Source organism: Acipenser ruthenus, chromosome 4, assembly GCF_902713425.1.
Source record: "Acipenser ruthenus chromosome 4, fAciRut3.2 maternal haplotype, whole genome shotgun sequence".
Classification (NCBI taxonomy): Eukaryota; Metazoa; Chordata; class Actinopteri; order Acipenseriformes; family Acipenseridae; genus Acipenser; species Acipenser ruthenus.
The window spans coordinates 50277340-50293465 of record NC_081192.1 but is presented as its reverse complement, the minus strand read 5'-3'; the positions used below and the strand labels follow the sequence as shown (position 1 = coordinate 50293465).

The 16126-nt window shown below is 36.3% G+C and overlaps 2 protein-coding genes across 3 annotated transcripts; one reads left to right on the top strand and one right to left on the bottom strand.

Annotated features, from left to right (window-relative positions):
• Nucleotides 1-328: 328 nt before the first annotated feature.
• On the top strand, nucleotides 329-7262 carry LOC117400781 (protein lifeguard 1-like). Of its 2 annotated transcripts, XM_059022503.1 has the most exons (10): nucleotides 329-733; nucleotides 1311-1631; nucleotides 1970-2048; nucleotides 2445-2498; nucleotides 4079-4169; nucleotides 4523-4560; nucleotides 4825-4912; nucleotides 5491-5580; nucleotides 6585-6632; nucleotides 6868-7262. In XM_059022503.1, exons 2-10 carry the CDS (start codon nucleotides 1340-1342, stop codon nucleotides 7015-7017), a joined length of 930 nt encoding a protein of 309 aa, XP_058878486.1. In that variant the 5' UTR covers nucleotides 329-733; nucleotides 1311-1339; the 3' UTR covers nucleotides 7018-7262. The 2 variants fall into 2 exon arrangements, with proteins under 2 accessions (XP_058878486.1, XP_033857003.3); XM_034001112.3 differs by having other exon boundaries at nucleotides 329-1631.
• A 498-nt stretch (nucleotides 7263-7760) lies between these two features.
• Nucleotides 7761-10586, bottom strand: LOC117399887 (GATA zinc finger domain-containing protein 1). Its single transcript, XM_033999319.3, has 5 exons — nucleotides 10148-10586; nucleotides 9810-9932; nucleotides 9454-9513; nucleotides 9179-9362; nucleotides 7761-8566 (listed from the first exon to the last, which is right to left on the bottom strand). The coding sequence occupies exons 1-5, from the start codon at nucleotides 10325-10327 to the stop codon at nucleotides 8376-8378; spliced, it is 738 nt and encodes a 245-aa protein (XP_033855210.1). The 5' UTR covers nucleotides 10328-10586; the 3' UTR covers nucleotides 7761-8375.
• Nucleotides 10587-16126: the final 5540 nt, after the last annotated feature.

The window sequence follows — 16126 nt, the reverse complement described above, 5'->3', positions numbered from 1 at the left end:
GGGAAATGAATATATAGCAATGTAGGCTTTGAATATTGTGCTGTTTGTTTTTTTCTTATTTTACAAAAAGGCAATAGAAACAAGTGCAGAATGTAATACTATAGTTTACTGTAGGAAACAATTAAGAAATACCTGAAACAAAAGTTAAATACAAGGATATATATTTAAAGTGCAAAAAAATGAACCTAACCAAGGTGGTTTCTTTAGAGTTATTGAACTGTGATCTATGTATTATTATTATTATTATTTATTTCTTAGCAGACACCCTTATCCAGGGCGACTTACAATTGTTACAAGATATCACATTATACAGATATCACATTATACAGATATCACATTATTTTTACATACAATTACCCATTTATACAGTTGGGTTTTTACTGGAGCAATCTAGGTAAAGTACCTTGCTCAAGGGTACAACAGCAGTGTCCCCCACTGGGGATTGAACCCACAACCCTCCGGTCAAAAGTCCAGAGCCCTAACCACTACTCCACACTGCTGCTATGTACTTTGCTTAAACAAATACATTTCAATTCGTGGCTGTTGTGTGCAAAATGCATGCATTTTCCAGGTGTGTCTGATTAAACCTTAAAACCCTTATCAGTGTGATAATCAGGTACGTTAGATAAATAAGGTAACCATGAGTGAGAGAGAAGTACAGCCTGGCACCCTTAAAGTACTCTGCCTGCGGTCAACTCCATTATAATGGTTCGTTCTTGAAAACACACACAAGGTAAGCTTAATTTTTTATTCTCATTACATTTCAATTTCCATAGTGTTCAGTAACAAACTTTAGATTTATTTGAACTGATGTCAGTTTCTCTTTTGATTGTGCGTTACATATTCACATAAGGAAGTAAATAGTTAATTGTTTTAAAAGAAATTGAAGAGACATTCTAAAATAAAATAACTAAAACATTATTGCTTCTATTGAGTTTGTTAAAATAATTTACAGGAAAGGGATCAAAGTCGTGTTTCTTCTCGTCTGAATGGATTTTTCTCAGTAAATCTTTTGGTGGGGGGTTTTAGTCTCTTATTTGTATACAGGTACAGTAAAACAAATTCTGGTAATTGTTTTTTGTGGAGGTGTAAAAACAGAAACCTTAAATACATGAATAAAGGGAAAGCACATTTTATTATACTTTCCTATATAACAACATGGCACATTTAGTATTAAATTATAAATAGAAGATTGATACAGTATATCCAAAATAAATACAAACATTGATTGTTCTATGTTAAATGTTTGTTGTGTTGAAAGTGTAGGGTTTTATTGTTACGAAGGAATGCTTGTTTGGTTGCCCCTGTAGGTACAGCAACATCCAGAGGACTATTTGAAATGGAGAATGCCTACAGTGAACAGACAGTTACAAGCTGCAACCCGGCTTACCCATCCACACAGGCACTCCCTGGATACACTCCACAAGGAAACTCCAAGCAGGGCCACCCTCCTCCTGCCCAGTCAGGATCCAGAGTAGGTTTTGGGAACCCTGCTTCTCTCTCTCCAGCACCAGCAGGGACAGGATTCACAGTGGGGCCCTCATCCCCACAGGATGACCCTCCGCCAGAGTACTCCAACAGCTTCGCTGATGCACCACACAATGTTTTTTCTGAGAAGGCCATTAGAAGAGGTGAGCACTTAATTTTAGTCTTTCTCTGGTTTTCACGCTGAAGTTCAAAATCAATAGTAAATTGAAGGGTGAGAAACCCTTGATATCTCTATTTTTCCGTTATCAACCAAACACAGTTTTCTGAAAAGTGAAACGTTTTTCCACCACCTTTTTTTCATTTTCCAGAATTTTTTTGGGGGAAATAATAGTAAGCAAAATGAGATGACTGAAATTCTGGGATATCAACCAGGACACCCCTCAATTATGAGATGAAACAAATTCAAAAAGCACATTGTGGCTCTTCCCTTTTAACTGTGCTATAAAACTAATGAGGGCAAATTTGGTTTTATGTTCTACAGCTTTTATCAGGAAAGTCTACCTAATCTTGATGGCCCAGCTAATAGTTACTGTTGGTTTCATCTGCATGTTTGTGTACTGGTAAGTACAGGCTTTGAGATACTTTAGATATTTATATAGAAGGGTTTTATTTTTCCGATTTTTCAGACATGCCATTTTTTTTGGTATTAGGGTTGCTATAGAAACTGTTGTTTGAGATGGAGGTGGGGAGGGAGTAAGGGAACCATCAGACAACAAGCTTTTGAACAAAACCCTTGTTTTAACGTTGGAGATTACTTAATATAGTGGAGGAAACTAGGTCATTCAAGAACTTTTTTCTGTATTGTAGTAGCCATGGCTACATGTCGCTGCCCTTCTTTGAACTCATCTTTCATATTAAGACCTTGTCTGAACATCTCATACAAACAACTGTACCTCTTGTACTGTTGGGTGAATGTACAATAACTTGTATAATTTAAAAATTCCTTTGTATTCTAGGAACACACTCAATGATTGGATATGGAAGAATCCATGGTTTACATATGCCTTGGTGTAAGTATTATTTATTTATTTTATTTATTGCATTTTACACAAAAGTATTGCAAAGCACTGTACAGTACATGGCAGAAAAAAGAACAAATCACAATACATTTGTATAGCATGTCACACATATAACAACATCTTAAAATCAATTCTATACTGCACAGGGGGCCAGTGTAAAGAGGCCAAAACAGGGGTAATATGTTCACTTTTTCTGGTTTTAGTCAGAATTCTAGCAGCAGTATTCTGAACAAGCTGCAAGCGGGATACCACACGTTTTGGGACCTCAATGGCAGCACTTAGATCTAGAAGAATTAAAACTGATGGAAAGCCCAAGTCAGAACTTATCAGCAGATCATTCACAACTCTGACAAGGGCTGTATAAGAGCTATGTGCAGCATGAAAAGTTCTTGAATATACCATTAAGAGTTTGAATTTTTTGTAATTGAATTGCAACAACTCTCTAGAACCTTATTTAAGAGTGGTAGGTTAGAGATTGGTCTATAATTATTGAGGACGTTAGGGTCCAAATTGTGTTTCTTTAGCATATGCTTTACCACAGCTACCTTAAGTGCTGAGGGAACTATATCGAAGGAAAGTGAACCATTTATAATTTTTTAAAATGTGGGTATTAATAACACTATGAACATAATTTGAATAGTTTTTTTGTAGGAATAGGATCAAGAGAGTAGTAGTCTTAATAGGTGTAGTTGGTAAAATTGTGCTGGAGTTCTCCTTAATAGAAGGTGTCTGTGGACCCTTTCTGATGTCTAGTATTTTATTTTTAAAGAAATGTAAGAAGTCATTGTAGCTGTGAGAGGAACCAATGTCAAGGGTAGGACTCTTAGGGGAAGGATTAATTACTTTTCTCTAGGGTATCAAAAAGAAATCTAGAATTATTTTTATTTGTTTAAATTAAATTAGAATAATATGATGATCTAGCCAACGGCAGAGCCTTTCTATATTTTCCAGGTGGCCCTTCCATGCGATGTAATGAACGTGCAGTTTAGATTCCTGCCATCTCCGTTGTAGTTTACGACCCTCATATTTCATCTTACGAGTTGTATCATTTGAGCTTTTTTAAAAGACACTCTGAGTTTTGATTAGCGCTACAGTATCTAATATACCAGTCAAGGTGGTGTTGTAGGTATTAACTAGCTCATCTACTGATTATCTACTGATTTTATTAGAAATAATAACTATCTGGATATGTTTTATGTTAATAGCTCCAAATGTTTAACATATTTCCTTTTCAATGCATTGAAATGTAGAAGATAACACAAAATATGGAATAGCTTTGGTCCCACTTTAAGACTATGCTGCTTTTCAGCTTCCAAGTTTATAAGTTTAAGCAATTGTCAGGTAAGGAAGGTTCAGTTACAGGTATGAGAATATACAGAAAACTGCAATAAATGCATTGTGATGAAGATAAGAGTGGAAATTATTTCATAATGTATTGCCAGTGATGAATACGCTTCTTTTAAAGCATGCTGACACAATGTATTGTTAGAAAGATCTATACTGGTAAAGTGCAGTTTTTTTGTGTTAAATATCCTTGCTTCCAATAAGTTTTTGCCTCTCCTTTTTTTCAGTCCTGTGTTATTTGTTCTGATCATTATTTTGTCTTGTTTTGAAAACGCCCGCCGGAAAGTCCCATTAAATTTCATTTTCCTTGCATTGTTTGTAAGTATGTGTTCTGATCATTTCTGGTACAGGGCGGTTTGTGAATTGATTTGCATCTAATAAAAATTTAAGTTAAACTAGGGGAACAGCTTACCTCTTGGTTAGGCTTTATAATAAAGTGTATTATGTTTAAGATGTTAAAGTGGTAGCATGTATTTTTGGTAGATTTTTATTAGGTTATGGTGACAGATATTGACCCTATAAATAAAGGCTATAAATAAAGAAATGTCAGGGGGGAAAAATGAAACTAAAAGAAATGGAAAAACTTTTTTTTCCATCATGCTGGGCATGTGTTTAAAAAAAATCAATGATGCTATAATGATACTCCATACTTTGTGTTTCTTTCATTTTAGACTATTGTTGAAGGTCTGATGCTTGGGTCTACAACAGTGTAAGTGTATTTCAATGTCAGCCTCAAAGAAAAAAAAAGTTATGTAACATTAGTGAATTTACAACACACAATAAATTACCCCTTAATCTTGCTAGCTGTGTCCCCTTTACATTCTGCCCGTTAGCCCCTAACTATATAGTGGCATCCACCAGTATGCGTTTGCATTTTTGTATTGTCTTCCACGGTAAAGAAGTTATTGCAATTTAGAAGGAAAGTGTAAATTAAGGTTCAGTACATTTACATGGCATTTTTTTTTCCTTTCAGTTTTTTCACAGCTGATGCTGTGATGTGGGCTGTTGGAGCGACTGCATTTGTATCTTTTGGACTGTCGGTGTTTGCAATGCAAACCAAAGTAAGTACCGTTGATTGAATGTGGAGGAAAATGGCATCAAGTTTCCCCTGCTTGGAAAGTGAAATATAGAAACAACTTTTCTTGGATTCTTTAGTTCTACATCATGTGGCCACTTCTATTAGGAACAATTAATCAATAAAGCAGGCTGACCAAGAGACAAGGATAAACAGTATAATGGGACTAAACCGATAATGTCATCTGATCAACTGTGCTGAAAAAAGTCCAAGAGTAGTTAGCTGTTATTAAGCTGTCTTTGGCAGCAAGTAATAGAGTTTGAAATAGAAGTACTGAGTGGCTAATTAAATTTGAACAAATCACTTAAACATTCTGTACAAATGTACCCAAGATAAATGAAATTCAAATAAAAATCCATTGACTGAGCTGCTGTTTACTGGTCATTTACATTACAACTTCCTATTAGTTATTAATACAGTTCCTTGAGGAGGCTAAGAAGGTACTTCATGAACTTCGTTATTAATACAGTTCCTTGAGGAGGCTAAGAAGGTACATCATGAACTTAGTTATTGCTCCACAGAGCAAATTTCACTCCTTCACTGTTGTCCTGGATTTTATTTCAGGTGGACTTCACCATAGCAGTTGGAACAATATGGGCTGTTTGCTTGTCACTGTTAGCATTTGGAATACTATGTGCAATCATTCGGAGCCGCGTAAGTATTTTAACTTTCCAAGTTCAGTAAAAGTATTTAAGAGCAGGAGTCAAGTAGATAGTAGGTCCCTGATTACAGTTACTGTAAAATGGTTTGTTTATTTCCCAAGTCAAACAGAGCAGTCTTCTTTCTCAGACCTCTCAGCATTCCTTTAGCTTCAAATAATTTTCTGTTACTTCGTTCATGACTCCTTGCATAGCTGTGCTACACAGAAATGTTGTTGGTGGCTGGTGAGTTCAATTTTTTATTGGTTCATCTGTTCCCCATACCTTCTACCCTGGTGGACAGATGGATACATTTTATTTTATGTATTTTTTATTTAACCAGTAGATTTACCCATTGAGATAGATGCCTCATTACAAGGGGGTCCTGGGGAAAAAAAATATAAAAATACAAGCAACACAATAAAAAACATGTGTGGTTCAGACTTAATCAGCATCATACAGAGATCAAAGAACAGAATACATAGGACGTATCTATTTGGTAATGTGGACTGAAGGAGAAGCATTGGCAGGAGGTTCTAAGCAATTCTGAAATACTGTCTTTATAACCAGAAAACGAAAAATGATCAAATTCCATTTTCAAACAATTCCATGTCTTCAGGAGTTGATGTGCAAAATATAATTCTCCCAAACGTGTTTGAGCCCTGTAACAGCTAAATGAACAGAATCCTGAGAGTGTAAGCTACAACTAATGCTAGCCCCTTCTACCAGAGCACTCAAATAAGAAGGTACCAATGAAAAAGCCTCCGATTTTTAAGTGAGATTGCCACAATGATGTGCCAAAGGGGAGCAAACCCAATAAACGCAGATGAACATAAAGTACAAAAACAGCAAGGTAACCCCATTGATACAAACAGATACACAAACCAGATTGGTTCAGTTTTGGAACTGTGGAAAATAATGTAATAAAGTAATCCCCAAAGGGATGTAGGAATTAGTAATACAAAATCTGAACCTTCACAAGAAATCTGATTTTTGTTTATTCCCTATTATCTATTGCAGTGGCTGCAGATAGTTTATGCTTCCATTGGAACATTGATCTTTGCAGTTGTAAGTATTTATCCATCACATTATATATATATATATATATATATATATATATATATATATATATATATATATATATATATATATATATATATAAATGTAATATTAACCTTTACAGTCTGAGATTTGAATGCATAACCTGCCTCCTGAACTACAGCTTCAAACACTTAATTGTAATAATCTTTCAAGAAAGTAATACCATGCAGGGTTTTCTTTTCTTGTTTTTTTTTTTTTTTAGTATCTGGTTATTGACACGCAGTTGATGTTGGGAGGAAATCACAAATACAGCATAAACCCAGAGGAGTATGTATTTGCTGCACTGAACCTGTACCTGGATGTAATTAAACTGTTCTTGTTCATTCTACAGATAACAGGATTAGGCAAATAATGCCTTACAAAAACTCTCATTGTCCTATAAATTAGATTATAAATCAGGAATCCGCTATTACTACTTGTGTGTGTTGATTTCAAAACAGATCATTTGAATTATAAAAACATTGTTAGTTTTGTCAATGATTTTTGAGCCCATGATGGTTTTAGATTGTGGTAAGAGAAATTTGAAATTAGTACTTTCATTATTATAAACTATATATTATATTTACTTTTTTTAATGTAATACATTCATTTGAATTACCGTTGCTGTAAGTACATACAAGTACAAACATGATTTTTTGTCATTGAAAATAAAGTCCTTTTATGTGGCAGTGAAATTGCGAATTTCTACTGGATACTGTAATGGTATTCTTTTATTGAGAGAATCACTAAATAGAGTGTAAAGACCCTGTCTGAAAGCGAGTGGTCTGTATCAATAATATGGTCATAGATTAAAAGAATGACACAAATGGATAATCATAGAATACAATTGTGTACCAGCTAAAAAGACCATATGTGGTCTACATCATTATGACCAGAGGTTCCAGAACACTGACAATGTGAAGTTACCTACTGAAATGTTTTATTAGCTATTAGTAATGGTAGGTGCAGCAACGGCAGTGGTATTGCAACCTCATACAAGCTCCACTTAGGGGAATGCTTCATAATATAGGCTAATTTTAACCTCGGTGATGCAGTCTATTGTGGGTTTAAAATTAGAAAATAATAAATACAACAGAATAATTCAAGGACACAAAAGACATTAGGCATTTTGTATTTATTTACAAATAAATCTCTTTCTGAGTATCTAACAATTATGAGAAGTTAGGTGAATAAGTCCTGGGCCCCTTCCTCTGCTCATAAAACTGTAAAAGTCTTCGGTACTTCTGGTTAGTATATTGAATTTTTTTCAAAAAGATTATTGTTTTTACAATATTTGCATAGCTTTTAAACCTATATTTGTAATTTCACCACCTTTAAATGTTCTCATAGTTTACTGTATTTTATTCTGCAATCCAACTAAAGGAATCAAACTTTACAACGTGCCATCTCTGTATTCTGCCACAAATAGTTTGCAAACACTGAAACCTAGCTTTGTGTTCTATCATCAATGGATTGCAGGCAATAAAGTGTGAACGTGGCATCTTTGTTTGGGACAAGAATGCATATCGTGACTATGCAAGAACAACCAGGCAAAACCATTTTATTTATTTACATCTCTACATTTATATATTTTTCATATCCTCAAATTATGATTTACTAAAGTTTTTGCTGGCCCAGAAAATTGAAACAATCTCCACCACTTTCAATTTCAACTTTCTTATACATCAGTCCAGGCACTTCATAGGCAGAGAATAACTCTACCAAACCAGGCTACAAACTGTTTCCGACAGATTCTTTGATTGCAATAGCAGACATGGGTCCAATGTGAGTCCATATGTAGCCCTTTTCAGGTCGAACTGGAATGGTGGGAAAGGGACAAGAGCGAGACTTGAAATATTCAGAAGGGGCGTGGCACACAAATTCCAAGTACTCCATTTTTCTTGGAAGGTCCTCCTCTGGTCCTAAAAGATGCAATAAGTCATCACGATCACAGAATAGGCAGGTGGCAAGAGAACATGCTACAGAAAAATCATCATAGTGGGCAACAGTATTTCACATACTTTCTAACCAACAATCTCTCAGACCTCAATGAGTGAGACAGTTTTTATATAACATTAAGAATATTTACTGTTTATGTATGCATCTACCAGACGAGTATCCCAGACCGAAGGATCTGTGCAATCTGTACTGTTAGAGGAACTGATTAGCTGGGTTTAATGACACCACTAAAATGACTTGAAGTTCAACTTTGTTATTCCAGTCAGCTATTTTGAAATCAACCTTGAGCCCCTTTCACACTGGCATGCTCTACCCAGATCGGAACCTATCTGGGTCAGGACCTCATGTGAAAAATGCAAGTACGCAACGTGTGTATCAATGCTCCAGAAGTAGCTTGTTACAGACGCTTCCAACCAAGCATCTCAGGTCAACCCGAGTACGACCCAGGTACCTGATTTCACACTATGCAGGATTGTGACCCTGGGTAGCCAGAACAGCACTGACCCGTGTTGATAACAATTATACCATTCTGACAGCATTTTGATTTATTTGCCCTAGTTCCACTCCACACTCACCGACTATATAGGTAGCTGGATCAAACTGGTCTCTTAGGCTGGCCTGGGTGGGAATGAGCCAAGTCAGGGCTGCACTCTTTTCACAGTACTGATCTTGAATAAACCCCCGGATCTGAGCATAGTATGGCTTTCTATCCTCTTCATCGATCACTTTGATAACATCTCCAACCTGATAATACACACCCTAGAACAAAGAGAGCAGTGAAGGCAAGCCTGGATCAGCCATGCAGATCAATCCAACTGCAGTTAAAAATATTTGTAACAATTATCCTTACCTTGTAAAACACTGATTCAGAAGTGATTATTGTAGATACAGGTTCTGGTGCTTTAATTGGCTGAAATACAAAGAATTTACAACAAAACTAAATTAAGAAAAAAGCGTACTATTACTGAATAATTGCGACCCTTCACTTCTAAATATAGCACTACACCTCTGATCTTAACGTAGTTTTTTGCAATGAATCTGAGGCACACTCCATAAACACAACCAATCATCATTTATCAACCACAAGCCATAACAGACCAAATTTTTAATTAATTTAATAGAGATGTTTGAAAACTATGCTATGTTGTAGATTTCCAAGTATCTTTACTGGCGTAATCTGCACACAAAAACTGATTAAGCCCTTACATTTTTAAGTTTAAATATATGACGTCTGCCTTTCCCTTTGGTAGAAACTTTCTTCTCAGAAGCTGGGGCCTTGTATTTGGTGTTTCTTAATCGCGCTGACCGCCTGTGGTTCTCTTGTTTCGACTGGAAAGAAAATACAAATAAAAATAAATAACATATAGCTGCCCAAAATCCACCTGTTTCTATTAAAGAACCCAACCTATTCACCTAGTTTGATACTCATATAATTACACGCACTACCGATATTATACACAACATTAAATAAAATAAAAATATTGATGGACGCATTTTACCACTCAACATTTAAAGTAATAATAGAGTATTTGGAAACAATGTACCTGTTTTCCGCCACCATTATTTTGTTGTGCTATGGAGGAGGGTGTTCCCGTGGCACCACTGCAGTTGGCGCTCTTCCCTGTACAATTATTGCACAGGATCTCACCCTGATTGCCTTTCTTCCACATTGAGGAGGAATTGGTCTTGCAAATGCTACAGCAAGGCTTCAACCCCAGCGGCATCTTTGCAAATCAGAACACAAAAACAAATTCAAAAGACGGCTGCCTGCAATGCCCAAAATAACGTCACTTTCATGTAACGGGGTCATGCCATGATTCAATAACCCTAAACACGGCGATATTTCAGTACTGTGTCTATATATTAAAAAAAATATAAAAAAGTTTACGGATTTAAAGATTCAAAATGTAAACAAAAACAAACTGGAAGCAGTCTCATGTACAGCGGCGGAACAGAAATCTATGACCCCATGTTTTTTTCAAACAATCAAGGAGATGTTTTTCTTTGACTTGTCACTGCGGCGAAAGTGAGCGAGAAATACCCTCTGCTGGTTGGAGGACCAAATTACACCAAGCCTTGATTAATATTGCACTGTCGCGCACCCCGTACTGATCATACAAGGATAATTTAAAAATGTCCAACTTATTTGTTGACGAATATTTATTAATATTTAAACATTAAACATAAGCAGATATCAGACTTGAAATATTAAGGTTTAGAGTTTGATACCTCGATTAAAATGTGGACAAATGTTTAAGCTACAATTTATCAACGGACACATTATTGTGGCAGCTAATCTGATAAAAACTGTGTAGCTCTGCAACTCTGCTTACTGTACATTACTATCTGGTGTGGCAGAGACCTCGTTTTCATGGCTCTGCTCGTTTTGCATTGAAAACATTGGCATATTATAGAGCATACCAGAATTGTTAGCATGACATTAAAAATCACTTCAAATTTGGACTGTAGGTATCTAGAAATGAAATTACCATGACCTAATATCAGTTGAAATGACTGAATTCAATAAAACATGCCCTGTTTTGTTAAAAGTTTTTGCAAAATATTTAAATAATAATAATAATAATAATAATAATAATAATAATAATAATAATAATAATAATAATAATAATAATATACTCTTCTTTCTATTCCTATACACTTTTGATATCTGGCATGATGGTTAAAAGGAATGCTGTATCTAGATGTAGTTTCTCCTTGGATTTAAAGTGGAATGATAAACTTGACTTTGTTTAGTGTTATTTTACTGCAGATGTCATCATTAAACATGGCTGGATCATGTTTACAGGGTTCTTTTTAATGTCTGCAGGACAAAAGGGAAAATTAAATATACAGTAAAAACTCAATAATAACTATATATAATATAATATAATATAATATAATATAATATAATATAATTTGTGTGTGTGCAGGGGTTGCATGGTGCATGTGTGTGTGTAGGGGAATGGGTTGCAGGAATAATGTGAGAGACATAGGGGCAGGGGTCTGGTGTAAGGGGCGGGAGAGCGAGGGGATATAAGGGGGTGCGTGGAAATGCCTGGAAGAGTGGGAGACAGGAGCGAGTAGAGAGAATGTGTGGATGGAGAGAGAGAGAGAGAGAGGGAAAGATTAAGTGGGTAGAAAAATAACAAAGAAATAATTACTTTATTTTCATTTTTGACTCCAAGTTTCCCTTCCCTTACTTTATGCTTTTATTTTCTTCATCATTGTTGTAAAGAGCCTTCCAATTCAACATATATATATATATATATATATATATATATATATATATATATATACACATACATACATACATACATACATACATACATACATACATACATACATACATACACACACACACACACAGTCACCTCCAAAATGATTGGCACCCTTGATAAAGATGAGCAAAAAAGACTGTATAAAATAAACACCACAGGTAATGAGTTATATTTTATGCTCAAATATACGGGAAAACCATATTCTTTTATTCTAATACAATTGCTCAGAGAAAAACGTTTTTTATTAACAAGTAATAACATTTTTTCTCAAAAAGATAGGTGTCAGAATTATTGGTACCCCTAAAGATTCTTATAAATAAAATCAAACAAAATTAAATCTGCATTAACATTCTTCTTCTTTAAGTTAATCCCAGTCTTAAGGAACTGTATTGTGGCCTTCCAAGGCTTTCTGTTTCACTGGGGTATAAAAATGAGGTAACACGCAAATGAAATCCATTTGTCATCCATCACCATGAGTAAAGGCAAAGAACTCACAAATGAAAAGAGACAAATGGTTGTTGACCTTCATAAATCAGGCAATGGGTACAAAACAATAGCTAAAAAACTAAATATACCAGTTACCACCACTATTAGGGCATTAGTTAAGAAGTTCAAAACCACTGGAACAGTGGTAAACTTGCCTGGTAGAGGACACAAGTGTATCTTGCCCCCACGCACAGTGAGGCAGATGGTTCAGGAGGCAAAGGGAAATCCAAGGGCCACAGTTGGAGAATTACAGAACTTGGTTGCATCTGGGGGTCACCAAGTCTCCAAATCTACAATTAGACGCCACCTCCATGCCAATAGGCTATCTGGAAGGGTTGCCAGAAAAAAAAAGCTTTTATTGAGAGCAACCAACAAATGTAAGCGCCTGGAGTTTGCTAAACGGTATTGGCACTTCGATTGGAACCGGGTGCTATGGTCAGATGAGACGAAAATAGAGCTCTTTGGCCACATACACCAGCGGTGGGTTTGGCGTCGAAAGAAGGATGCGTGTGCAGAAAAGAACCTCATACCTACTGTAAAATATGGTGGTGGATCTTTGATGTTGTGGGGCTGTTTTGCTTCCACTGGTCCTGGGGCACTTGTTAAGGTCAACGGCATCATGAACTCTACCCAGTACCAGGACATTTTAGCCAAAAACCTGGTTGCCTCTACCAGGAGGCTGAAACTTGGCCGCAAGTGGATCTTCCAGCAAGACAATGACCCCAAGCACACTTCAATTTCCACAAAGAAATGGTTAATTGACCACAAAATCAACATTTTGCAATGGCCATCTCAGTCTCCGGACTTGAACCCCACTGAAAACCTGTGGTTTCAATTGAAAAGGGCAGTCCATAAGCGCAGACCAAAGGATAACAAGGATCTGGAAAGATTCTGTATGGAGGAATGGTCTAAGATCCCTCCCAATGTGTTCTCCAATCTCATTAAACATTATAGAAAAAGACTCAGTGCCATTATCCTTGCAAGGGGAGGGTGCACAAAGTACTGAAAACAAGGGTGCCAATAATTATGACACTTCATTCTTTTGGAAATAAATTTATAATTTGAGAAATGTGTAATTTTGGTTGATTCCATTGAATCATTAATAAAATCAAATATATTCCACATGTTGGAAAATTACAATACAGCTCAGTACTGGTATTTATTTTTTATATATACTGTATATATATATATATGTATGTGTGTGTGTGTGTGTGCAACGTTGAGGGAAATGGAAAGGAGTCAGATGACAGCAGCCAGATCTTGTTCTTTAAGCAGAAGATTTTATTCAGCAAGGGTCAGTACATAACAACACAGCCCACGGCAGTGTGCAAGCTGCCCCTTTATACAGAAAAACCCTGCGAAAACATGTAACATTTAGACATAACAAGACACGTTATTGGACCCCACAAATCGAACGAGGGACAAACACAACATCATCTACAACAAGGACTATCTATATAGGTGCGACGGACTGCACTTAAATAACAAGGGAACCAATCTACTCAGAGAAAGGATCCTCGAGAAGGTTCAGAAGCATTTAAACTAGAAAAGAAGGGGGGAGAAATAAAAAATAAAAAACACAGAAGGGAGACCACATCAAAACAAGGGCAACAGCTCAGGTAAGACAGCCATTAAATGTATTTATCTAAATGCTAGAAGTCTCAAAAACAAAATGTTAGAACTTGAAGCTACTGCACTAACAAGTAACTCTGATGGGATAGGTGTTACAGAAACTTGGTTATCTGAGAGTGATGGAGACGAATATAATATTAGTGGGTACACACTGTATAGGAAAGACAGGCAGGACAGAAGAGGTGGAGGGGTAGCACTATACATCAAAAATAGTCTTGAAACCTAGGTGTTAAATCTGGAAGAAAAAATCAACGCAGAATAAATATGGATCAGAATAATAGACAAAAATTCAAATGGCTATAAAATAGGGGCATGCTATAGACCGCCAAATTCAGATACCGAGCATTAGAAAAGCGTGTAGTAAAGAAGTCGTCATACTAATGGGGGATTTCAACTTTCCCCATATAAAAATGGAACACCCAGTGGGGAGCAGGACAACCGAAATTGAAATGGTAGAAATGACAAACAACTGCTTCCTAACGCAATTTATCAAGGCACCAACTACAGAGGAGCATACCTTGATTTAGTATTTTCAAATAACAAAGACAGAATAACTAAAACAGAGGTCAGGGAACCATTGGCAAACTCAAATCACAACATGGTCTCATTTTAAGTGCTTTTTAAAACTCAAATAGCAACTACTAAAGCAAAGGTTTACAATTTTAAAAAGGCAAACTATGAAGGACTGAAACAGAGACTAACAGAAGTAGACTGGAGTAAAATAGAAAATAAACATCCACAGAGAAAGGATGGCTATTTAAAAAAAAAGTAGTACTAGAGGCGCAAAACAAATACATCCCAAAAGTAGACAAATCAAAATCTAAAACAAAATGGCAAAAATGATCAATTAAAAAAAAAAATTCTGAGAAAAAAAGGCACTTTATAGGGCGTTTAAAGGGACATTGAACAAGTACACAGAAAGAGTACTTGAAACTGCAAACGCAAGTCAAAAAGGAAGTTACAAAGGCCAAGAGAGAGATAGAAATGAACATTGCCAAGGGGGCTAAAACGAACTCCAAAAAGTTTTTCCAATATTATAACAGCAAAAGAACTTTCAAGGAAGAAGTAAAATGTCTAAGATATACAAATGGCAACATCATAGATGAAGAGAAAAAAATAGCAAATATATAAAATTATTACTTTTCACAAGTTTTTACAAAGGAGGAAACAGACAGCATGCCCCACATGTCGACCTGTTCCTATCCAGTTTTAAATAATTTTAGCATAACAGGCAGAGGTGTTAAAGGGATTATGAGCTCTTAAAATAAACAAATCCCCTGGGCCAGATAAGAGCCTCCCAATAGTACTCAAAGATCAAACCGTTTTTACAAACCGCTAACCAAGATCATGCAGCAGTCTCTTGAGACAAGGGTTGTACCGACAGACTGGAGAATTTCAAACGTAATACCGACCCACAAAAAGGGAGACAAAACCGAACCAGGTAACTACAGACCAATAAGCCTGACTTCTATCGTGTCTAACTAACCTGCTTGATTTTTTGGACGATGCAACATCGACAATGGATAATTGCAAAGCATATGACATGGTTTATTTAGATTTCCAGAAAACTTTTGACAAAGTGCCGTATAAAAGATTAATTCTCAAACTGAACACAGTAGGGATTCAAGGAAATGCATGCACATGGATTATAGAGTGGTTAACATGTAGAAAACATAAAGTACTGATTGAGAAACCTCAAAATGGAGTTCGGCCAGGGTATCCATGGCTCACCACTCACCAGCGACCCCTGTAGTCTGGCCGGGCGCCTGCGGACTTTCCTGTAAGCTGCCCTGAGCTTTGTTGTCCTTCGACACTGTAGCTCTGGAGGTGGCTGCACGGTGAGTCTGCAGTGTGAAAAAAAAAAAGCGGTTGGCTGACGGCACACGCTTCGGAGAACAGCGTGTGCTCGTCTTTGCCCTCCCGAGTCAGTGCGGGGGTGGTAGCAGTGAGCTGAGCCTAAAAAATAATTGGATACGCCAAATTGGCAGAAAATAATAAAATAATTTGCGATTACGAAAAAAAAAAAAAATGTTGCTTCAATGTTGCTTGTGTCTCAGTTGAAATGTTCCCGCATCTGCACCACAGTAAAATAGCTGTGAAAACTGTTAGGTACTGTCCACACTGTAT

What these genes read in the sequence shown, in the direction of transcription:
- LOC117400781 (XM_059022503.1), top strand. Translation starts at nt 1,340, where the DNA reads ATGGAGAATGCCTACAGTGAACAGACAGTTACAAGCTGCAACCCGGCT. An exon ending in GTGCAATCATTCGGAGCCGC is followed by an intron (nt 5,581 to 6,584) that starts GTAAGTATTTTA and finishes TATCTATTGCAG; the next exon opens with TGGCTGCAGATAGTTTATGC. An exon ending in GAACATTGATCTTTGCAGTT is followed by an intron (nt 6,633 to 6,867) that starts GTAAGTATTTAT and finishes TTTTTTTTTTAG; the next exon opens with TATCTGGTTATTGACACGCA.
- LOC117399887 (XM_033999319.3), bottom strand. Translation starts at nt 10,327, where the DNA reads ATGCCGCTGGGGTTGAAGCCTTGCTGTAGCATTTGCAAGACCAATTCC. An exon ending in ATATATTTAAACTTAAAAAT is followed by an intron (nt 9,514 to 9,809) that starts GTAAGGGCTTAA and finishes TTTGTATTTCAG; the next exon opens with CCAATTAAAGCACCAGAACC. An exon ending in CTGAATCAGTGTTTTACAAG is followed by an intron (nt 9,363 to 9,453) that starts GTAAGGATAATT and finishes TCTTTGTTCTAG; the next exon opens with GGTGTGTATTATCAGGTTGG.